General features: G+C 34.4%; 1 protein-coding gene and 1 long non-coding RNA gene across 5 annotated transcripts in view; one reads left to right on the plus strand and one right to left on the minus strand.

The window, feature by feature from the left end:
* The window catches only part of LOC122630924, a 71,219-nt gene extending 49,183 nt beyond the window's left edge, over positions 1-22,036 (plus strand). For all 4 annotated transcript variants that reach the window (XM_043815982.1, XM_043815981.1, XM_043815983.1 and 1 more), the window contains exons 4-14: positions 1,181-1,330; positions 3,339-3,533; positions 5,697-5,782; positions 7,776-7,972; positions 8,745-8,862; positions 9,328-9,567; positions 12,342-12,499; positions 14,714-14,829; positions 14,951-15,161; positions 15,457-15,954; positions 18,560-22,036. In XM_043815982.1, coding sequence (XP_043671917.1) covers positions 1,181-1,330; positions 3,339-3,533; positions 5,697-5,782; positions 7,776-7,972; positions 8,745-8,862; positions 9,328-9,567; positions 12,342-12,499; positions 14,714-14,829; positions 14,951-15,161; positions 15,457-15,954; positions 18,560-20,678 — 4,088 coding nt within the window. In that variant the 3' untranslated portion in view covers positions 20,679-22,036. The remainder of the gene's footprint in view (positions 1-1,180; positions 1,331-3,338; positions 3,534-5,696; positions 5,783-7,775; positions 7,973-8,744; positions 8,863-9,327; positions 9,568-12,341; positions 12,500-14,713; positions 14,830-14,950; positions 15,162-15,456; positions 15,955-18,559) is intronic.
* On the minus strand, positions 14,670-16,029 carry LOC122630926. Its single transcript, XR_006327588.1, has 2 exons — positions 15,972-16,029; positions 14,670-15,173 (listed from the first exon to the last, which is right to left on the minus strand). It is a non-coding gene; the product is annotated as an uncharacterized LOC122630926 (long non-coding RNA).
* Positions 22,037-25,198: the final 3,162 nt, after the last annotated feature.

The raw sequence follows: 25,198 nt of genomic DNA on the forward strand, positions 1-25,198 counted from the left end.
CGTCGACTCGGTTAACATCGATGCGACATTCAATTTCCATGCGCCCTCGCTCCAACATATCACGAGTGACAGTCGCAATGTTCTCACGACGGTAAAACGTTCGAAACATTTGTTCACTTCTATTTTGTATCTTTTTGTTTTGAAAGAGAGAAACTAAAAAAAAATAAGAAGGAATACTTACTTTGTTCAATTAATTTTGAATCATTGAAATTCGTTAGTATCGCGTTTGATTCATATGTATATATCGTGTATTATATTGTCACGTAATATAAAATATGACGGATACATTAACTTGAATCCATTTAAAAGAAAAATTGTCGATTAATTGAATCATTTGAATCAGATTACGCGAAATTTTTGTAATTAGATATCTTCTACGCTTTTGCAATTTCTTTTATATTTTATATCTTTTATACCATTTATATATAAAGTTAATAAGCTATATCTCCGGATATATCGTTTGGAAATTCTGTAATTATTATATAATTAAAGAGTATATGTATTTAAATAATTTCATAAAATTTGAACGAATAATAAACAAACAAAATTCGACGTTATCAAGGATTTTGTATGATGAGATATAAAATGATAAAAGAGAGAAGAACCACACGATTAACGTGGGCTTTGATCGAACGAAAATAAAAGAAATTTGTACGATTCCAAGAGTCAAACGATTAAAGTTCGTAGCTATCGATTTAAAGTTCGCTCGAACAGCCGCTTTACCGATTTCGTCCGACAAACTAGAAAATGCGATCGAATGAAATGGATTCAACGATAAATTAAACAGCCAAAGTCCTCGGCGTTCTAATTTGCAGATCGTATTCCAAAAAGAAAACTTTGTCGTATTCCGGACGGGATTGGAAGAATTTATAGTTACTCTAATATCGAAAACTCTGAATAGTTGGCGAGCCGACCGATATGGATATAAATTTTCAAACTGACCCGAACCAACGTGCTCTCGCTACCACAAGCAAACTACGGTGATCATTTTTCGTCCGACGTAAATCAAAGTAACTCGTAAAAAACGACGTGACCTATCGTAATAGCGTATATCTACATATGTATACATATGAATATAATAATAGCATATACGTATATGTAATATATGAAAGATATTTAACAAAAATGTTTTTACTATTTATAGTAATAGCGATCGATATCTGTTTGTTTCCATTCGCAGGTCAGAGGAATTTAAAGAAGTATCCGGTGATGGTGTTTATACATGGTGAAAGTTACGAATGGAACAGTGGTAATCCATACGATGGCACCGTTCTAACGGCTTACGGAAATGTCGTTTTCGTCACCATAAATTTTCGCCTCGGTATTTTAGGTGAGTCAGATTCCTTTCCTACGAATATATATATGTATATACATGTACTTAAAAATTTAAATACGATAGATATATTTTCACAGGATATATTACATGGACCATACGTACCATATATATATATATATATATATATATATATATATATATATATATATATACACTCAATGATATGTATATATACTATAAAAAATATATACTATATATGCATGCATTTAAAAATCCGGATTTAACGTAGTACGTGCATTACGTGCACGTGTTTAGCATTTCTTCTTTGCCATAAATTATAAAATCGTTGAATCGATCCAGAACGAATCTTTTTCTTTTTTTACTCTCCACCATCGTATCGTGATTCGACCCTAACAAAAAATCAATAAATTCTATTTACAAAAATCGCCGAGGATATTCGATTTTTTAACGAATCGAAGACACAAGCTGTTCCAATTCGAATTCACGAAATCTCATTGGATTGCGTGGAGGCATTCAGCACAGAATCAGGACTTCCGCTTCATTAACATTCGCATTTCGACGTTTCGACCTATGATCCTCAGTACTCGAATTCTTTCTATTTTCTTTATTTGTTACTATCCTTGAACATGCTCGAATCATATGGTCAACGTGAGGAATTAGATGTAATCATAAACTAAGATTCTTATATATATATGTATGATAAGTAATATCATTACATTATTAAAATCATAAAAACGTATACCTGTAAATACCTATAAATAAATTATTTTTTATATTCACAATAATTTAATTCAAATCTAAAGAAATAGATAGATTCAATTATGTTTTAAATAATTGGATAAACAACATATTTTTCATTTTGTCAAGAGATCGATTCTTTCACCCCCTCGAACTAACTCGTTTTACCTTCTGTAGCGAGTTCCTTTAGACTAACTAATGAAAAAAAAAGAAGAAAATAATAAAAAGGGAAAAGAAAATCCGGTAGAGAAGAGCGAGATGGAAATGACGAAGTACGTAGCTTAATCAAACTAACGAAAGGTTAAAGAGCCTCCTTTCCTGTTAGTTAGTCCGAAACGCAGAACCGGCTCTTATACCATAACGCTTCTGTTCTTTTCTTCCACCACGTCGAGCTCGAGAAGCATATTTTTTCCCATGTTTTGCGAAGGGGCCAAGTTATCCGTGAGCTTCTATCTTTCTTTTCCCTTTCTCTCTCTCTCTCTCTCCTTCTCGAGCAAAGCAGACCACCTAAAGCGGAGTTACTAAGCGCTTCTCCGGCACTTTAACCTAATTTATGATTATGGTTTCGGACTCGTCTTCCTCTTCTTTCTCTCCTTCTCTCTCTCTCTCTCTCTCTCTCTCTCTCTCTCTCTCTCTATCTCTTTATCTCTATATCTTTTCTCTTCTGTTGCTATTACGCTCTTTTTTCTACTTCGACCACTCCACTTACCAGCTAGATTGTACGTTCGTTCATTCTCTATTGCAACGTTCGTCCATTTGTATCGTACTCATGCTCCTACTTATGTTATCCTTTTCACGAGAAAGGCCAGTTGGAAGGTTCCACTTTCTAAAAGGTAACTTACTTCTATAATACCTGTCCTTTTCGAACTTCTAATTACATAAACACTGAGACGAAAGTCTCAGTAAAAACTCAATGAACTTTACTCTTGCATCTATCGGCTTTTTATTTTTTCCCCTTTCTTCTAGCCTTCCACTTGCTTTTTTCTCACTTCGAAATTTTTCAAAGTCTCCTTTCGCCGTGGATGATAGATAGCGTTCACTATTTCTACGCCATGAACCGTGACGTTCTTTTACGGGGATATAGCGACCGATTGCAGGAAGATTTTGAAAGAAAGAAAGAGAGCAACTCTACGATTTATTATAGTAAAGTTAGAATCTCTAAGAAGAAAATATCTGAATATATAAGGAAAATGAAGAGAAGTAAAAAAACAAATACTTCTAACAATAAAAAAGATACTATACTGCAAAGATTTGCACGATCGATGTAAAACGGTAACAAAAAGAAAGTTATCTTCTCTTGTAGGTTTCCTAAGACCAGGTACTAGGGACGACGCAGCGAGTAATTTTGGATTACTGGATCAAATAGCAGCGCTTTTATGGCTCCGGGAAAATATTGCCGCCTTTGGTGGAGATCCCAACAGTGTGACTTTAGTTGGTCACGGTACAGGTGCAATTTTTGCTAATTTACTTCTCATCAGTCCGGTTGCAAACAACAAAGGTACGACAATTTCATTGAGATATGTAAGTATTTATTTAGGAAAATAAATTCAAAACAAATATATTTCGACAAAATCTTTTTCGTTCTTCGTTCGATATTATAATTTTGTTAATAATTTTTAAATCAAGAAGTTGTAATGTTTCTTTTTCTGCGGTAAATATTTTTCTTTCTGAAAGACTTCTTTATTTCATACTAAATTGAATATCCAACAAACTTGGAATCTAACCAGGGAACCCATATCTTCTCGTAGGTATTTTATATATGTACGCTGCAAGAGCGCATTCGGAGTTCAACAAGAGTGAAATTATCTTCTACGCCCTTAAAACGTTTCCGCGTTTCAAAAATATATTAAAGTACTTCTCTCTTGCAAAAACAACTCCATCCCTTTTCCGTATGTCTCTAACGTATACGAACTACTGTACCCTCGCATTGGTGTCGTTCAACGAGAAACTAATCTCTTCTACGTAAATTCTAGAAAAACTCGTTAAAAGAACTTCTTGTTTGGAGTCACGTAGAAAAAAATTTCATATAAACCTGGACCGTCGAATTTTTCCATGCCGTGTATACATTTTCCAAGAGATATTTTACGAATAAATCCGACGTCCTTTGCAAAACAGATAACAATAATAATACTTGATGAACTTGTATATATTAACAATATAATTAAGAAAAATACGAAATTCGAAGGGAAACAAAAATCACGCCTGATCATTTCCAAACAATTGCAAATTGCAACAATAACGATAACCAATGAATAAAGATAACAATATTTAATAACATGTATATTATCGTAGATTCAACTTTAAAACTGATATTCCCCTAGCTCCCATAATTTTTAAGCAATACGATGAACCTAATTATTCAACCTATTTGTATAACGTCAATGTACTTTCACGCGAATGACAAAAAGTTTATCTCAAAAATAATAATGTTACATCTAAGAAATATATCGGTGTAAATAAAGTTAGTTTAGAATCGCATAGACGATAGCAGAAGAATAGAACGTGTTTGAGAAGTTGGAGCAAAGTTGGCCAGTTTCACGAGATCGAAGTTTGTCGAAAGGGGTATTAGAGGTAAAGGAAGGAAGGAAGAGGAAGGAAGCAACGGGTGGGAGAGGGGAAGTGGAGAGGGGGAGGGGATAGGGCAAGGTCGGAGAAGGTAGGTTTGAGAGGAAGAGAAGGATGGAGAATCGTTTCGTGAATTAATCTCGTAGATCGTGAACGGTGTGAACCGGTGAACCGGCACACACGCGTGCATACGTATTACAGGGTGAAACTGCGAGCGTAACTAGGAAGGGGTTCCTAGCACAGCTTGGCCGTACGTGTTACGGTCTAAACGTTCCTCGCATGAACGCGTTCGTCGATCCTGTGGTTGTCTCTCTCGTACACAATCTCCACTTCCATCGTCCAACCCTAAACGTTAGAAACTCGTTGACGAACACACTTTACGAAGAGACCAGACAAAATTCGATCATTTTTCATACTCATCGAAAGTAAAGGCTTTTTGCCTTTCTGTCATTGACACTAACACGATCGACGAATTCACCCTCTCCGGCTAATAATTATGAAATATATTAGAACCCCACAACTTCGAAGGGTAGATGATAACGACGATTTATCGATATACAGCTTACAACGTCAACATCTACTATATAGTTCGAACTTCTCTTGAGTGTTCTTAAAGGGTAGATAATTTTTTTTCTTTTTCTCTTTCCTTTTTTCCTTGAAGTTGAGATGTTAAAAAGTATTCCATGATCAGGATTAATTTCTCTAGTTCTTGATTTTGTTTTCCTTCCTTAAATAAAAAACTTGAAAATTGAATTTTCAAACGAAACGAAGTTGAATGTTTTAAAACTTGTAAAGGGATTAATTTTGGGCTACGTTTACGTATATATATATATATATATATATATATATATATATATATATATATAAACGGAAAAGAGGAAAATGGTATTGTAATTTTTCATTTTACCCCTTGTTTGTATTTTTACGTTGCGTTGAGGTCAGCTGAGAAAGAAGGGAAAGATCATTTTTTGTTCTCTCTCCTCTTTGTTCATCTTTTGCTCTCTTTTTCCCTTTTGTTTTCACTTTCTTCATCCTCTTTCACCACGGCAAGCAAGCAGAGAAGTTATTAATCGTTCCTGTCTCTTATAACATTCAGGTCTGTTCAAGCGAGCCATTCTGATGTCCGGCTCGGCGTTGAGCGCTGACGCCATTGGCAAGGCGCCGCTGCAAATTACCAAGCAGGTAAGAATATATTCTAGTTTCATCGATCAAGTTCGAATGGAAGATGGATTTACGCGAAAGAAAGAGTGAGGAGAGAGAAAGAGAGAGAGAGAGAGAGAGAAAAAGAGAAAGAATTTATCGCGCAAAAAACAACTTCTTTTTTTGTTTTAGATATATACTTTCTACTGTAATATATCTCTATTTTCGAAATTTCATTCTTGAATGTGGTTACATGAAATGTATTCCTGATTACAATAATTAAACGTCACGTTCCAAACGCATCCCTTTTCACATAAATAGACGAATAAAAAAATATGATGATTTTGTAATATCGCATTTATATTAATAAAGTAAGCAGAGTACCAATATTTTTCATATCATTAATACGCACAGAATTTTCCCTTTACATTGCGTTACATTATCAAGCAAATATTCGAATTATTTAACATACCATTAGTAGTAATTAATTTGAAATTTACATTAAGAAATATGTGCCAGATATAATGAAATCTTTAATCCGTTTTTATTTTAATCGAATTTAAACGATAATCGATTATTATTCTTTAAATATTTACCAGATTTTTACGTCAGTTATTACGAACGATTTTTTCAACATTCGCTTTACATTCTTTTTTCTTCTTTTTCTCTTTTTTATTTTTAATCACTTTCACGCATAAAAAAAAAATCCATGAAAAAAACGAGAAGGGAAATATTTTCGAGTTGTACGTCGTTTTAACATGTCGTAATATTATTAGACAAAAAGGCAAATAATTGTGAACGGTCTATTAGATTGAAGGAATCAAAGGGTATTCTTAGTAAAATCCGCGAAATTCTGTATAACGTGGGGGTAGTAATAGTGGGGATAGGGAGACAAGAACAGAGTTCGCTCGAAGGCCCGCTAAAGGTTTTCATCGCCTTTGATCCCGTCGTCGGCAAAGGGATGAGAGGATTTAGGAAGTCTCTTACGTATCTCGAACGCGAAATTAAACGCATCGGTGCAACACGGGTCGACGCCTTTGCGTTTCCACCGTCTCTACTCTTTAAGCTCTCTCATCATCTCTTTCTCTTTCTTTCTCTCTCTCTCTCTCTCTCTCTCTCTCTCTCTCTCTCTCTCTTTATCTCTCTTTCTCTTTCTCTCTCTCTCTCTCTGTCTGTCTCCGACTTCGTCTCTGTTTCTCTCATTCTCTCTCATATCTTTACGAGAATATTATAACATCAGTATACTATAACACAAGACTTTTATAGTGAGCTCGCGTCGAGAAAAATAGACGTAAAATTTCTTATTTCTTTCAGTAGAACAATTATATTTAAAAAAGCTTAATTTTGTTAATGTATGTATCTATTAATCTCCATCATTTTTTTTCTTATTTCTATATTCACGTCCATTGTCTCTTGAAAAATTTTTAAAAAAGTAATATCATACATAATAAGGTAAACGTTTACTGATATTATTATGTACATAGACTCATACAAAATTAAAAAATTCTGTAAATATTATAGATTTTTTTATTTATCACTTTGCTTTAAAATTTTAACTTTCTCAATAGTCTCTTTTTAATAAAATCAATTCATTAATATTCCCTATATCGAGATAATGTTTAAGCTCTCGAACGAAAAGGGTTTTATTGATCGGAACTCTTTTAATTTATAAATCCATTATAAATAATCCGCTTGTATTATGTCATATCTCATCTAAATTTTAAAAAAGAAAAAGACAATTAAATACATTTAATTAATATATTAATCTTCCAAATGATTCATTAGAGTTTCATTTGCATCGCAACTTTCCAGTTGAAATACGAATACGAAAACGAATACGAATGTAAGCCATTCCGTTGCATCGAACAAAGAAACGTTCAGAGAATAAACTGGTGTCACGATCTAAATTCCACGTTGGTGAGAGAAAAAGAAAAAAGAAAACACAATGATCGTTTATCGTCCTGAGAGCTTCGAGATAGGTCAGGAATGTTCATTGCTGTTCAAGAGAAATTGCAGGAATCGCTTCCTTTTGCAGGTGGCGCACGCTTTGAATTGTCCAACGACGACCGACAGCGATTTGGCGCTTTGTCTGCGCTTTCAAGATGTCGAAGCTCTTTTAAACGTGAAGATTCACAAGCCGAAATACGTGCCGGCGTTTGCACCTCTTGTCGACAGGGCAGTTATACCGGATAAACCTATTAATCTCATGGAAAATACTCAACTTTTTGGCAGGTTAGTGATTTTGTGAGTAATTAAGAGAAAATAATTTCTAGCGGATCTTAAACCAATCGATTTTAAACAACATTTTCGATTTTTCGAAAATCGATTTTAAACAACGAATTCGATTTTTAACTATATTACTAGATAGATAATTAATTGATACTTTTACTATATGTTAACACATAGTTTTGATTTCTAATAACTTCGTCTATTTCTATTTTTTTTTTTTTACTATATAAAGTTAGAAATTAATTAATATCGTCATGTAAAAAGTTATTTTATCTTATATCGTTTGTACACGGTACATTAGTTTTAATCTAAATATATAATATATTGGATTGATTTATAAATAAGTGCCCTTTCATTGTAATAAACTTTTTACATATATGTTATTTATTTACTTGTATGTTATTTATACTTCACTTATTTATGAATCAACCCAATACATCTAAATCCATCAAAATGTATAGAGAATATATTGAAAATATTATATGTATATATTCTCTATGGAGAGAGTATACGAGATAAAATATACAAAACGATACTCGTAACGCTTCTCTCGCCTAGTCGCATGCTTTTAAGAGCACCCACCTTTTACCACGGTATTACGTACTACCGCGTATTATTGCGGCAAGTGGGTACGCGCAGTAGATTAATCCTTTTCGCCGCATAACCGTGCATCGTATAGGAGCCGCTTATGGTAGAAAGCAGCACGCTTTGAATGCGTCTCTAGGGTATTCGTGCGAAATTTCTCTAATACGTCCACTTGTAAATACTTGCGCAGATTCGACTTGATGTACGGCGTTACTGAGTCAGAAAAATTTCACATTTTACCACCCATTGCCTTGCTACATGGTTTGTTAGATAATCAACGCGATGAAATTCTTCGAGATCATGCTAAGGTAAGAATCATCATTTATGGTTGTTACGTGTTCAATCTTTTTACGTTGAAAAGAATACTTTTCGTATAATATCATTAAATTAAAAAAATATAAAGTGAAATCGGCTACAAGTTACAACGTACAGTTATACACGTATATACGCGTTCAAAATGATTAATAACGTTAATAACCAATGATAGATTATGAATAAAAAATATAAATCTAAATAAACTTTTTATCTGGATCGAAAATCAAAATATTCAATTGATACGTATGTCATTTCTTTTAAACGTTCCAATTATATTAATAAAGGATTTATATAATTGCAAAAACTTTAAAATACGTATCGCCGTACTATACGAATTGTAATTACGATTGACAATATTTAATTTAAGAACAGATTAGTATCTATCGGTATAAAGTTAATTAAATTTAATGAATTTCGAAAAGAATGAAAGAAAAAGAAAAATCTCTTCAATTTTTCAGGCTACGCACGAGCTTGAGCCAGAACTCGTCTTATCAAAAATTCTCGAACACTATGGAGACTTTTACGGTGAATTTACAGACGACTATGCGACGAAGAATAGGGACATGGTCCTGGAAGCACTCTCTGACAGCGGTACAGTCGCACCGTTGATAATGACCGCCAATTTACATTCTAGGGCGAACCCGAATAGTTACATGTACGTCTTCTCCCATCCGAAGGCTATGCAAGATTACTCCGGCGTAAGTTACTTCTTACCTTGACGTTGATAGATCGACTACTCCTCGGACTTCTAGGAATATGTTAATTAATTCTAAAGAGTGTTGAAAGGGAAAGTCGATTTAATATAATCGATATTCGGATCAATCTTCGAAACTTTATTATACGATAGAATTTTTTAATTATTTAAATATTCATATACGTATATATATATATATATATGCGTGTGTGTGTGTGTCTGTGTGTGTGAATTATTTAATTGTTTATTTTTTTTTAATATATTCGCTTACGCATGATGTCTGATTTCAATCTACGTATTTATACGTGAACAGATTTACTTTGTGTAAAATACATTGAAAAAAAAAAAAAAGAAAAAGTTATATGTATAGAGTTTGATGGAGTTCGAAGGGAGACGTCGGAATGTTTTAGGGAAATGCCGGTAAGCGGAAACGTCAAGAAAATTTCAAAATCACTGACATATTTTTTAATGGAATAAATACGTTTTTTTACGTAAACACAAATTACTTAAATCGTATAGATATATTATATATTATAATGACTGCACATACATTTCTCGATCGAAATAATATGACAGGAAATTTTTATTTGTTATTCGAAAGTATTTTTTACGATATATTATCGTAAAAAAATAAAGATATAAAAAAAATTGTGAACTTACTTTTTTCTGTCTCTGTTTGTCTCTCTGTCTGTCTGGTTCTCTCTATCACTCTCGCTCTTGTGAGTTTCTCGTTTGCTGGCTTAACAATAATCATTACGTTCGTAAACTACAGAAAAGAAAAACACGAATACAAACTATGAGTCTGTTTGGGTTAGGGCCAACTATCCTCGTGATTTCTATTACACAGAGACTAAATCGGCCGAAATGTCGAACGGTTTTCGAGTAGAACTAAAGTTTCATTTTCCGATTGGATCTGGTACTTTATTTTCCGAGTTATCCAATACTCTCGACTCGGTGTTGATGTAGGTACACTTTACCGACCCTTGATCGTATCGTTGATCAGCATAAAGGTCTCTTTAGGCTCGTAGACGCTTGTGAAGTCAACGGAGCGCTATAAATTTGTATTGCGTTATGGCGTTCGATAAGGATGTTCAAGAACTTTTAAAACGATCCTTTTATTTCTATCAAATCAAATATATTTTCTTGATTAAATATTCCAAAACATATTATACGTTTCATCTTAAATCTTATACGCATAACAATCAAATAAGTTTCCCGATTTCGATTAACAAAAACCGAAAACTAGCCGTTTTCATTAGTTGATGTCAGAAAAATTATGTTAGTTACAATAACAATATAATCGTTTCTTTTCTCGGAGAATTTTGGAAAAAAGAAGAACGAGAATATTTTTCATGCCCGGATTAAATGTAATATACACTGTGTGTCGACCAATAACCGTACTATTTATTCTACCAACGTTCACGTATTGGAATCAAATAAACGAAAAGAAGAAAAAAAAAACAAACGAATACAAAAAAGCCACTTTCACCCTACCGAAAAAAGGGAATTGTTACGAGAGCCGTATTGTGCAGTGGAAAATGGTATTATATGACGATACCGCAGGCAAATACAGCAAATACGGTAAATATTACGTATTCGACTACCAATGTTGCCCCTTCGACACGGATATTTGCATCGTATGGGCGCATCGTGCACCATAAATATGGGGAATTCCATTTCCAAGTTCAATGACGTGGCCGATGTATCGTTACGTTAAAGTCGCAAATTCCCGAACGCATTGACCGAAGTACGAGATATGCGCGCGCACGCACACACACGTACTATTCGTTTTCATGTAATACTGGAGGGCAGATAGAGAAAGAAAGAAAGGGAAATATATATATATATATATATATATATATATATATATGGGTGTGTATGTGTGATAGAAAAAACCGACAGAAATCGGATTGGCTTCTGTGAAAAATTTCTATTTTGGATCCATATACCGGGTGTTTCATGTTTTATTCAAGCTAAAAAATTAATCATGTTGAATATCTTTTTTGTTCTAATGATAAAAATTATGCGATTAATAATGCGAGTAGATTTAATTCCACTCGACAGTTTCAACAACATTTGCAAAGATCGAGTAAAACGAAATACGCGATACACGCAAAGACACGAGCAGAATCCTTTTGATTATATCGTCCACTCGAGATAACATATTTTAGCTCGAAATAATGATACTTCAAGTCGAGTGGTATATAGCCTGGAATATACTTTGAGGATAAATTTTTAGACGCTCTTAATCAACAGGATAATTCACAAATGGAAAATAAAACGTATACAGAGTGTAACACGTAAAACATCGAAGTCGAATATACGTTTCCCTTCGAAATTTTTCTCCATCTGTCGACGTTAATAAAAAATTTTTTTTTAAGCGAAATATAATTTTTTGTAGGAAAACTCGCAAGCTCGAAATATAAATTTATAACATAGACTCGACATCCGTTAAAGCAATAAGTTTTTCAAATTGAAAATGTAAAGTAAATCTGTGATATATGTATACACACATATAGGTTCACATTGTATACAGTTATGTACATATGAGAAGCGAACGTTAACGATAAAGCTGCTAATTTAAATATTCCCAAGCTGGATCCGATGGCCCGGCCGGATGATTATTTCTGATTTCTCTCGTGCACTAACCTCTCTCGGTGATGTTATTCGAGGCTCGTATAATTATCGGCGACGCCGTTGAATGGGATATCAGGAGGGTAGGGCACGGAACAAAAAGCGGGACATATCGATCGATATCGTCGCTTCGTTATTTTACAGCAACAACGACAACAGACGATACACGGCGAAGAGCTGTCCTATGTGCTCGGCGTTCCACTCGACGGGAGCAAGTACGACTTGCGTATTCGATACAACATCGGCGAGACATTGTTTTCCGAGGCCATGATGAATTGGTGGTGCAGTTTCGCGTATATCGGGTAAGTCTGATCGTTTATATCGAAAAATTATGCAATTAACAATGAATTTTTCGAACGAACGAATCACAAGCATCGCTAATTTACTTTCATCCTCGATGTTTCTTAATGTTTTGCGGACGAAAAAAAAATAAACAAAAAAAAAAATAAAGGAACTTACGAAATATCGATTGCTTTCAATGCCATGGTATTACGATGATATTCCCTTCATATTTAATTCCGCTTGAAATAGTATACATCTAAAAATATTCATATATCAAATTTCGGATATAATATGTTCGGTATCACGATGTAATTATGATAGAGTCTACGTATGATGTTAAAAAAATTGTTCTTTTTTTTAAACAGTAATAACACGTAAAGTGTCGATGAAATAAAACATGATGTTATATATTTATTAAAATGAACGTAAATGAATTTTATTTCTGATGACGTGCTCGTTAAATCGTTAACGGTCAACTACTTTAATATGTAATTAATATATAACGACTTCATACCTGTCTAATCGATGAGACAGAAATTTTCTCTCAAAATAACTCGCTCGTGGATTTTTTTATGACGATGCACTTTAACGCTCTCCATTCCAGAGCTCATGATCGTACATGAGAGTGACCGCTAACAAAAGTCTCTTCGCTGCAGACATGTCAGCGATAATTTACACTCTCCAACAAGGGCAATGACCGCGAAACAAAATGGAATCAACGTACACGTTGTTATATTGCGTTGTTATATTATATGTATAGATATAAACATACGTCGAACGTTTACTGCTCGCTTGTAGGTAGCATTAGCACGCCTATTTCAGCCAGTGCCAGCCCTGGAAAATTGCTTTACGAGGACTACAGGAGGAAAACAAGGAAGGCTGTTCAGGAAGGTAGTGGAAAGCTTTAGTGGCACTTTCGAAACGGCTTTCGGCCGGACCGAAACGATTTTCAAAGCGAATCTAAGGCGACGGTCCTGTTTTACCCATTTTACGTGCTACGAAAATCTGCTTTCGACGAAAAGTGGAATGTCGAGGGAAGCCGACCGTTTCACGGAGGTTCCTCGTATTATAAAACACGATTTTCAATTAACTCTAGTACGTCTGAATATTTATACGTTTACTACTCGAAACGATATGGTAATGGTAATCCAGTTGAGCTGGCTTCTCTAACTGACATCTAGCAAAAATTTCTAACGTGGATAATGGTTAGAAGAGAAATCGCATATATACATTTAAACTGATATGATTACTACATACGTTTAATCTCAAACACGATATAATAAGCTAAAAATTATAAGAAAGAAAAATGAGAGAGTGAGATATGAGATTAAAAAAAAAAAAAAATGATAGATCTCTATTCTTGTCCCGTAGAAATCTGATAAATCTATTCGAAACGTGACAGAATTACGAATAAAGTTTGTTATCCGCGAGTTAAAATTGATCCTATCTAATATCGTCCGAAGCAAATTACGTCTCCTAAATCGTTAGACTTAGAGTTGATAAATCCGTAGATCCATCAGGAATACATAATGATAAACTAGATCAGTAATACTGAAGAATGACTCTAAGGAGAGTGTTTCTGTCCTCGGATATTACATTCGCATCCCATTTTCCTACATTAATCGCAATCCGTCAGTCGTGCACTCTATTCTAACTTGTCGTTTTGGTTTCGTCAGTATGGCTTCTCCTTCAAGTTCACCGCTTGAGAATAATTTTACTCGAGAAAGGTTGCGCGATGGTGAACTCTCGACACGATGTCTTCCATTTTTCGTCCTCGTTTACAATTCTCGGTTCGATCTCGCTCACTCTCTGAGTGCTCTCTATAGAATGCTATGCGATACATAGATGCATATGCATCGCGACATATGCATCGTAGGATCACCTTTAACTGGGTCAATCCAATTAAGTGAAACAAAGCTGTTTAGTAGCACTGTTTGCAAGCGAACACTATACTCGCAAGTCGATTGTTACACATGTACGGACAATCTCGGTAAATACATTTCTAACGTTTATGCATCTCTCGTATAATGTATGAGAGTTTCTAATTAACAATGAAACAATATCTACGTAGATATAGATATTAAATATATATGAAACGAGTATTAGATACCTAGATATTAAATGTCAAACGAATTTTTTAACGATATATCTTCGAGATAACAATAACACTTTTCTGCATACGCATATATCTTAATTAAGAGAAAATTTTATTTCTGTATACATTCGTAAAATAGAAACCCGAACGCAGCCAAGAGATATCCATATTTGACCGACGGATTAAAAGAATGGGGACAGTACGAGCTTGACTGGTTGGAATACAACCCGAGAAATCAAACTTATTTTAATTTAAGTAAGTATGCTACGTTGGAGAATAAACATATGTGTACATATATACCTGTGCACGTATAGATATATACGTAGAGTCACCAAGAAGTCTTCGTTGACCACGGGATGAAATTCTTTCGTTGCAGCTATACCACCAAAGCTCGGCTCTCACTATCGTTCCGCTGAGATGCAATTCTGGAATGAGGACCTTCCTAACATGCTGAGGCATCCCAACAAAGACATTCCGATGTTTAGTCGACCAAAGGGTCCACGACCTACGATCCTCGACTTCGCTGATGGGATTGGTAAATACGCGAATGGCAGCTCTGACAAGAACTACGACGTCCGCAATGCCTGGTCAGCGATTAACTATAATATATTTATATTTTTATTAATATCTATATCTAGTAATCTTTATACTATTCAATACTGTCATCGTTTTATAAATTATGAATCTCTTCAAGTTGAAAAAAACGGTTGATAAAATGAGATCTTTTCTAAAATGCATTAAAATATAAATAACAGTATATTAAAAATATAACAACTAATATTGGTGATATAGTTATTTCTACGCGTAACTTATTTCCTGTTAAGGAGATAAAAGGTATCAACGATTTTAATCATTTACTAAAATCAAATCATTTTCCGTTAGGTTTACAACGAAGACTCCATCGAGTATTACTGAAAGTAATTTGGAAGAGAAACAGTTGATACCTTTCTTCATAACAACGAATCAGCCGAATCTTGAAAGTACCACGTCTGAATCGAGTTCTTTAAAAAGTTCCTCGGTGATAACGATGATGATTGGTTTTGGCATGGTATTCCTCCTGATCAACTTATCCGCTTTCCTTTATCTCTACCGGAAGCGTCAAGCAACGAAAAAGAATGAAAAGCCTCTTAAAAGACGTCTCAGTCAGAAGGACGAAACGTCCAAGAGGCCGAAGACAGAGAAACAAGAAAACCATTATGGCGACCTCGGTTATAAGAGCGATAGTAAGCCGGATTTGAACGAGGTGATAAAAAGTGACAAGGCTTACGACAACAATTCGAACTTCGGTAGGAGGTCAAAACTTTCTCGAGAAAATTCCAGTTCTACCATTGACACCCATATTAAAGTTAGAGAATGGATACAGCAGGAAATTGTACACAGGTGAGAAAATATCTTACCTTGTCTTTTTGTCTCCTCCAAGTGATCGATGAATCTTCAACAAGTGATCGCGAATAACGATGTCTATATGTTATCCAGTGTTGAACGCAATTAACGCATCGAATGCCACAATGACCGACAATCAATTCTACACTTTATTTAAAACACTTTGAAGATTAAAAATATATTTAGTAATAAAAAGTACAATCTAATGCACATTTCCTTTATCTACGTACAAGATAAAATGTATTAATCGAATATATTTTGTGCGAAATTGGTAGAACGTGAAAATAACGTACGTACTCTTCGATCGTTAAACGTATTCTGTTGTTCGTCTCCTTGTGGCATCCCCACCACGCGTACCTAAAGAGACGACCTTTAGAACTTCGGATCACAATGCCTCAGGCATTTAGTTCGTCCTCTGAATTTCCGAGGGTCATCAAAATAAAACGAACCAGCTATAATTGATTTCTTCTATACACACTAAACAATGTGTGTTTGTATATATACATATATATGTGAGGGAGAAAAAGAAAAAGGGAGAGAAAGAAAAATGTAAATATTTCTTTGATCAGGTGCGTTGCTAGGATGACGTAATTCTTCTAAGTAAACGTCTTTGTAAATTAGAGATACGTATTAGTCATAGACGTTTCTTAGTATCTCCAAAAAAAAAAGCACGTACAAATTGCGACGTTTATTTTTGTTTTTTCTTGACTTGTTATCTCGAATAAAATATGATATGTATTCGTAAGTTTAAAAATTTTTAACAAAGATATCATGGAATTATATTATCAAAAATATCGAAAAACTCAATCAAAGAAACAAAATATCGTTTTCGTTTCAATTCATATTCCTGATAGGGAATTGAGAATAGGTAGGTACATATATGTTACTTGTTTCTGAATATTCGATTTGTTTCTAATTATAACAATCTCTGTTTCGATTCGTTCTGAGCATCGAACGGATTGGTCATCCAATTAGTGGACGCACTTAGCGTTAGAGAGATTCGCTTTTGTATTTTGAGCGCTATTGTATATCTACATTTTCACGATGTAGAATCGGTCTTTTTCCGTTTTATCGATACACAAGAGCGTACGAATTGAACAGAGTTCCTTTTTTCTTCTTTTCTCTTGTTCCTATCGAAATATTCTTCTTTTGAGTCATTCTCGATCGATTCTATGAGACTCGATCGTGCCTATGAATATTGAACCCATCTCGTCGACGGACGTTTTCGTTAATCGACGTTGTTGCTTCTCGCGATTCTCTTTCCCACCTTTCGTACGTCGCCTTTGTCAAAGAGAGCTATCAGAAATTCCGATATCGAAAGCTTTAGTCGTAGTATTACCTGCGAAGGAAAAAGAAAAAAGAAGAAAGAACACGAGAAAAAAAATAAAAAAGAAAAAGAGAGGCAAATTCCGTCACCGAAAATAATTCATAAAAACGTAGATTTAAATATATTTTTAATATCAACGATATCAATTAAGCGACCCTTCGTCGCTAGGTCATCGTTTAATTATCTTTAATGGCAATCCCAATTAGGAAGAGTCTTATTTATTAAAAGCATCATATATTAGGTCATCACGATGACGAACTCGTGTTTTTCATTATCCTCTAAAAGTATATTCGAAATTATTTTACAAGAGTAAGTATATTTCCGCTCGTTTTCTCTCCACGATTATTACTCAACTTGAAGAAGTACGGATTCTTCGTTACACGTCAATGAATAGAACTCGGTCTTTTCATTTTGTTTATATGAGATATTGTGTGTGTGTGTGTGTGTATGTGTATATATATATGTATAAATATATAATATATATATATAAATATTATATATATGCATATATTTGTACTCATGAAGATTTAGAGCATGAAAATGATCCTCTTTCTCTTTCTTATTTTAGTTTGGAATCGTGCATGCTCCAAGTGATGTTTTAAAAGAAGGAGAGCTACATTCAGAAGGTAGCATTGCTTCTTCTAAGAGCGTTTTTGTTTCTCACCCTTCTTTTACAAAGCCAACGTCTTCTACTTTTCTCTGGTTAAATTTGAAGGAATAAAGGAATTATTCTCATAAAACTTCCATCGTAAAAGCCATAGAAAGAGAGAGAGAAAGAGAAAGATGGTATTCTACACGAAGATCTTTGAATATACTACAAAGTAGTTGTTATGATGATCTCTACTCAAATATTCAGTAAAGACTAAAAGAAAGAGAAAATTATTAGACTTGTAGACGAAGGCTAGTCTTTCTCTTATCATCGTGGTATATTACGTGGCGTGTCATAACTTAAACAGACTTCTTTCTTCATGCTTTAGTTCTATAAAAACGATTCGATGAATATAAAAAAAGAAAAAGAATAGACAATAAGAGATTATTACTTCACAAACGGTCAAACTTGCTAGTTTCCTTCGATGATCTTAAAATGATGGGGAATAGAAAATTAGAGAAACGATTTATTTCTTAGCGTCGTCATCTGGAGAATGCAAAAGGACAATTAAATATTTTATAAATTTTAATAAAATCGATTATATTAAATGTAAGAAAAAAATATAGAAAAAGAAAAGAAAAGAAAGTAAAACCATTCACATTTCATATTTTCTTATGTTTTCGAAGGTGTTCGCCGAGATTTCTGCGAAAAACTAGAGAAACATTGGCGAAAGAGCATCAGGCGAAATTAACGAAACAAGAGGAAGAAGAAAAATGGCGATTAGAAGAGGAAGCATTGAAAGGTAAGAAGGAAGAACCTATATACGACGAGAGTCCAACGATCGTGGTAAGGCCTGGTAAAAAGTCAAAAGTACCAAAGGTATCGGTGGCTATTGATGCGACCCCAGCAACGAGGACCGAATCCGTTTTGAATCAAGTACCAATCGAATTGTCGAGAAAGGAGGAGACGTTCGTCGAGAAGATCGAACAATCCTTCGACTATCCTCTATCAGATAGCAGCCAATTCCAGATGACACCTCAAGTCGTTGTGATAGAACATCATCATTCGAGAAGTGATCCACTACCAATGGAGAACGTCTTGAGAAGCATGAAACCGAATTTCTCGACTCCGCGAATCTATGAATCCGATTCGGGTAGTACGAGCAGTCTTTACGCGAAGATCAATCCAAAGTCGAAAGTTCGACTTCCACGGGGGAATCTTGAAAGGAGCGACGAGACCGTCGAGATTGAGGCCTCCAAGAATGCCGAGGATCGAACGACACCATTGGAGGAAATCTATGTGAAATCGACGAAATTGACAACTTTTAGCGGGGGTAGTACGCCAAGCGATGTGAATGTCACGTGCAGAGAACCAACGGTCGAAAGAGAATGCATTAGTCCAGAGGAAGCTCTTAGAACGATAAAACGACGAAATTACCCTAAGGTTCTACCAGACATCGAGAAAAGACGTTCTCTTCCAGTACCAACTACCTTGTTCCTCCCGAAACAACATGGGAACTCTTTAAGGGGATACAAGGGTACTTTACCTAGTCCTGTATCAGGACAACCTCCGTTACCACCGCCGAGAATGTTCGGCACATCGAAGAGCTTGGAATTTGCCGAAGAGAAGGAAAACCATTGCGAGGAGGAAGCTGTTACCAGTGATCTTCACATTGGACCATTAACTAAACGACAAGATTCTTCTGCCAGGAACAACTCCGATCCGAGCATCATCGATTCCATAGAAGGAAACATGATCAATAGCGTTCATTCCGCCGGTGGTAGCGTTGATACCATTTACACGAACCCAAGGTGTCCGGTACACGGTGGATCCTACACATTTTCACCAAACTCTCAGATACTCGACAAAGATATCGGAGATCCTAGAAGAGACTTGATCGAGGCAGGAATGGGGAACCCTAATTGGTACAAGCCTGTATCGAAGGAAGGTAAGGTAGTGCCGGTAATGTCATTGGCATCCTCGGAACCGCGGATCGTGATCGCTCCTAGGGAGCCAGAGAGGCAGCAGCGATTGCTCGGTGGTAACGCAAATTGGGATAGGACAGGCGAGCCAAAGATCGTGATCACTCCGAGAGTGGTTAATCTTCTAGGACAGGGTAATCAAGATCTCTGCCAGACTATAGCCAATGTAGGAGATGCTTGCTCCGTTGAAACCGTGATACCTCCTTCGAAAGCTCATACCATCGATTTAGGCTCATCGGAACGGTTAGAGCTCGAATCTAACTGTAGTAGCAATTTAACTACCTCGAAGGAGGAAAGAAAGGAACCGCGCATCATAATAACTGCTGGCGATTCAAAGAATACCGCTATGACGAATCCAAAACAACCAAAAATTATTATAAAACCTACGACTAGCTTTCAGAAGAGCAGAGATCAAAGGAACGTACCGAAAATCTCGGCCATACCATTGGTGGAACGACAAAATAGTCAGAACGTCGAAAGGGATAAGATCCTAGAACGTAAAGAGAACAGGCCTACTGTCGACAGACCTCCCTTAAGAGAAAAGCCGAAAATAACGAGAATACCGTCTTTCTCAAGACGAAAAGAGGACTTACCTACCGGTATCGATAAATCGTTAACTCAGACGCATACAGAGAAGACGGAGATCGTGCAAAGAGTCGAGGCAGTACCTGGTAAAATCGCGAACGTGACTTATGCACATGACGGTAAATCTTCTATTCCTACCCTTCAGAAAAAGGACAGCGAAAAGTCTTCTATAACTGGAGAAGATTCCAATGGGATTCCAACCGGTACAGTCAAAAGGAAACCTTCGTATAAGAAATAATACAAGACGTTCGTCAACTAGTTCTACCAGTTTGCTTGTCTTGATACCTTTTTTTTCTTTTTTGCAACATCAAAGGGAGTACTAAAAGGGAACGAAATCGTAACTGGTAGGTAATCGAGTAAAGACAAGATAACGGACTATACCAGTAGATAGAAAATAATGATAAATTAAAATAATCAAATAACGTTGATATAATTAATATACAGAATGCATAAGCTAAGTGAATAGAGATAAGGCGATGGGAGTAATGTAACTAACAATTATGTAGATTTAACAGGTGGAAGCATCGAGATAGGGAAAAAATATTGTCCGATTTAACGTAGCATTTAACTTTTGGATTGTCGACAATATTTTTCCTTTAAGTCGATATCTTAATCTTAATGACGCAAGAACAAGAATACATCGAATTTTACAGGCCGATTTACATCTTCGCAGACTGATTCTTGCACTTACCTGCGAACTATTCTCTCAGAGAATTCAACAAAGACTTTTAGTTCCAGTAAATCGAATGTCGAAGCTGTGTTGGTACGTTCTCTTTCGTCTCGTAACTTTCAACGATTCCAAAGAGGAAAACTGATCTATCGATATCATTCTCTGAAACCTAAAGCCGATGTTGAAGTATTCCATAGAAAGAGAGTTGGCGAAAAGATTCGGTCCAGTGCATGCTAAAGTAATGAAACCATCTTTCTATTCGAGCGGACTTTCAGATTCGACGGGCCGAAGGAAGAGATTGAAAAGTCCTTCACGAAAGAGATCGCTTCTGATTTTGAACGATGCAACGACGAATTTTATTCTAGAAAAGAAGAAGTTAGAAACGTGGGAAACTTATATTTTTGTGATTGGTGATAGTGTAAGTCTGTTGCAATTACGTTAATGAAAGACATGTTGTCTATAAAAACTGTCTCCAAGAGATTAAAACTATCTGCGTGAGTTCGATTTTGTGAATAACAATCGTAAAAGAAGTGTTTAGTTTTTTAAATGAAAAAATATACTTACACGATCTTTAACGATACTTGATAAGTTCCAAGGGATTTCTAATATTATACTTTACAATTATTTTTTCGTACAACTGTGAAAAATTTTTAATCACTGATGAATTATCGATCATTGATTTGAAATTGTATACTTTTTCAAAAAAAATATGTATGTATCAGTGAAAAGATTTTGATAGAACGTTGTTATATATCGTATCGATAAATTAACTATAATCTTTTAACAAATGTACAATACAGTTAAGATATATTACGACCACTTTGTCTCAACTATTAGATAATTGTTTCGTTAAAAATTTTGTATTTGTCTAATTTCTGTAAGGATGAAAAAATAAAAAGATTTTCTTACTTTTGCAGTAGAAACGATGATGTAGGAAATTTGAATTTTTATTTTTTTCCGTTATATTACACATAACACGTATTATATTTACTTTAATTACGATCGAAAGTTGACTTATACTTATTGTACTTTAACTATTATTTTATAGTTCAAATAGAAAAAAGTATATACAATTTTGTGTTTTTGTGAACAAAAGAATCTAGAATTCTTTTTTCTCGTATACAATAGATGACATGTAGATGAACCAATACGTAATCGTATAAATTCTTTTTTCTCATTTTCACTCGATAAACTTTATTACGAAGTAAAACAAAGTCCGTAAGTCATAAGAGGTTCGTACCCGTTGGGGATAAGAGAAGAGGAGCGAAAGACGAAGTCGAGTGTTTGGAACGTAGGTGGTTGACTTTCTGAATTTCCGCTTATATTGCTCGCGAATCCAATTGATTTTCAAAGTTCCCGAAGCAATACGTTTCCCGTTTCCTTCTACAGAATCCTTGACGAATAGAAAGAGAGAAAGGGAGAGAGAGAGAGGGAGAAGAGAAAGAAGAACAAGAAAAAAGGCAATTTTCTCGTGGAGAATGCTTTTCGAATACGTCACGCTTTCACACCTTTTTTCTATTTATTCGTTTCCTTTCGATTTCAGTTTGATACTATAGTATGATTTACGCTTGTACTGCAAAACGTTTTTTCACAATTATCGTCATGTACTAACGCAAATACGAACGTTTTCCAATCTTCTTACGAGAATTATTTCGTAGTGTCTCGAAAAGAAATCGTTCAAAATTTCTCAAGAGAAATAGTACGCGCGTACAGGTACTTACGTACATACCTACTACACTCCAGAGTATTCGAACAAAAAAGTAAGAATAAAATATAACGATCATTATAAAAAGAAAAAAAAAAAGAAAAAAAATGAAGAAAAGAAGACAAAAGAAAAAAAATTGTAAATTTTCTACTTGCAAATTCTCATATTTCTTTAATCCATGTTAGTCTATTTTTTTCGTTTGTTAGGTACAATAAATTCTGATAAAATGAAGTTATTCTGAAATATCGTTTTTACTTTACTCGAGCGATTTTTAATGACTGTCAAAGGGATGTATGTGTATATATATGTGTAAACGCTCGTATGCATGCTTCTTTGCACTTTCAGATATATTAAGAATGTTAAAAAGTATTTTCACACACTGAAAAACGTACGAAATAATTAAGAGGAAAAGCGTGAAACACGCGCGACAGTAAGTCCTCTCGCTGCTTGATCACGTTCCTACGAATTTCCAATAACGACTCCTTGTTGTACTGTCTTCTTTTTTGTTTCGAATCGGACGGATTGCCGTGGCAACGGAAAGAAGAAAGAACGCTTAATTGGACCATCACCACTCTTCTCAGCTGCTTGCTATCTATCTATCTCTTTCTCTCTCTCTCTCTCTCTCTCTCTCTCTCTCTCTCTCTCCGTCTCTTCTACTCTTTCTTTCATTCTTTCTTTCTTTCTTTCTTTCTTTTTTTATTCTTGTTTTTTATTCTCTTCGTTTAACCCGATCGAAGGAAAGAATCGGGTTTCTAAAGGTCAACGTGCTAGTATACGTACGTATATATACATATACATACTTTTTATATATGCTAAGTATAAACTATATTTCTGGTATAAACTATACGTACGATACTATGAAAATGATTGGGTAGAAGTGAAACGCTGATATTTACACAGTTCTTTATCTTCCAACAAGAAAACAAATAATCGGGTCTTTCTTATAATTTTATTTATAAGGTGAAATAATCTATATAATTTATAATAATCTATATGGAAAACAATCTTTCATTGAATTTTAAACATCCATTCTCAAACATTTCGTAAACATTTTTTTCAATTATTTAATATTCATCTAACATATGTATAATACTGTATTGAACTCTACTAGTTATTAATAGTTATAAAAGAATAATTTATATAAATTCGTACATTATTTTAAAGTCCACATAGCTCGTGAAAAATAATTTTAATTTAATATTTCGGGACGTTTAAATCTGAAATTTAAAATTGACATAGGGTTGCTAACAAAGACGAACGCTCGACCGATTTTGACAGTTATCGAATCAACATTATTTTCCATTCCATCGAATAAACATTGGTATTCTCTCTTTCCGTACGGGTAAGCATAAATAAATTATATTCTCGAATATTTTATATTTATTTAAATAATGTATAATGTATATGCAATATAATCAACTGCTCTTGAAAAAATCGTACATTTGATTAAAGATAGTATAGTTTGTAAGAGACGTTAAATATATAATAATTTCAATTGAATATTTTAAAGTAGATAAATTTTGTATTTGTAGTCTTTGATCGCATTTAATATAAACAAAACAGGACACTTAAGTGACTTTGATTGTTACGGAACCAGTTTTCTTTTGCTCTCCGACGAATAAACATCGAAGTTCACCTTTTCCATACGGCTAAATCCCAATAATTTATATTTTTAATAATTTTATAATTATTAAAATAATGCAGTATGTGCACGAAATACGCTAAATTAATATTTAAATAATATTCAATTAAAGATTTTATTAAAGAATAAATAGCCCGTAATACGAGTTTAATATAAAATAATTTTAATTTAATATATTAAGAACACCGAGTCGTTATCTTGGCGTGTTATCAAAAAAAACTAACTCTCCACTAACTTTACTATTACGAAACAGTTCTCCTTTGGATGTCGGCGAGTAAAGATCGGAGCACTATCTTTCCGAACATATTAATTTAACTAAATCATATTCTGAAATAAGTAAAAATTTTTTAAACAATTTGAAACGTAAGTCAACTATAGTTGACTAATATTTAAATAATAGCATAATTATATAAACATTTCGTAGCTTGAAACACTCGATAAATATAAAAGAAATGTAAATCAATATTTAAATAAGGTTAAATTTTGAACGCGAGGTCTTTGCCTGTTTACGTCAACAAAAACGAACTTTTCACTGACTTTGATGGTTATCGAAACAGTTTCCTTTTCGAGTCCAACGAGTAAACATCAAACTTCTCACTTTCCACATCGATAAATTTTAATAATTTATACTTTTGATTATTTTGTGTGCATCAGGTATAATCAAGGAATATTTAAATAATATTACGTCGAATAGCGATTTTCATTATTCAGATGCTCATTGTCGCATATCAACGAAGGCTA

The sequence above is a fragment of the Vespula pensylvanica genome, chromosome 8 (genome assembly GCF_014466175.1).
Source record: "Vespula pensylvanica isolate Volc-1 chromosome 8, ASM1446617v1, whole genome shotgun sequence".
In the NCBI taxonomy this organism is placed as follows: domain Eukaryota; kingdom Metazoa; phylum Arthropoda; class Insecta; order Hymenoptera; family Vespidae; genus Vespula; species Vespula pensylvanica.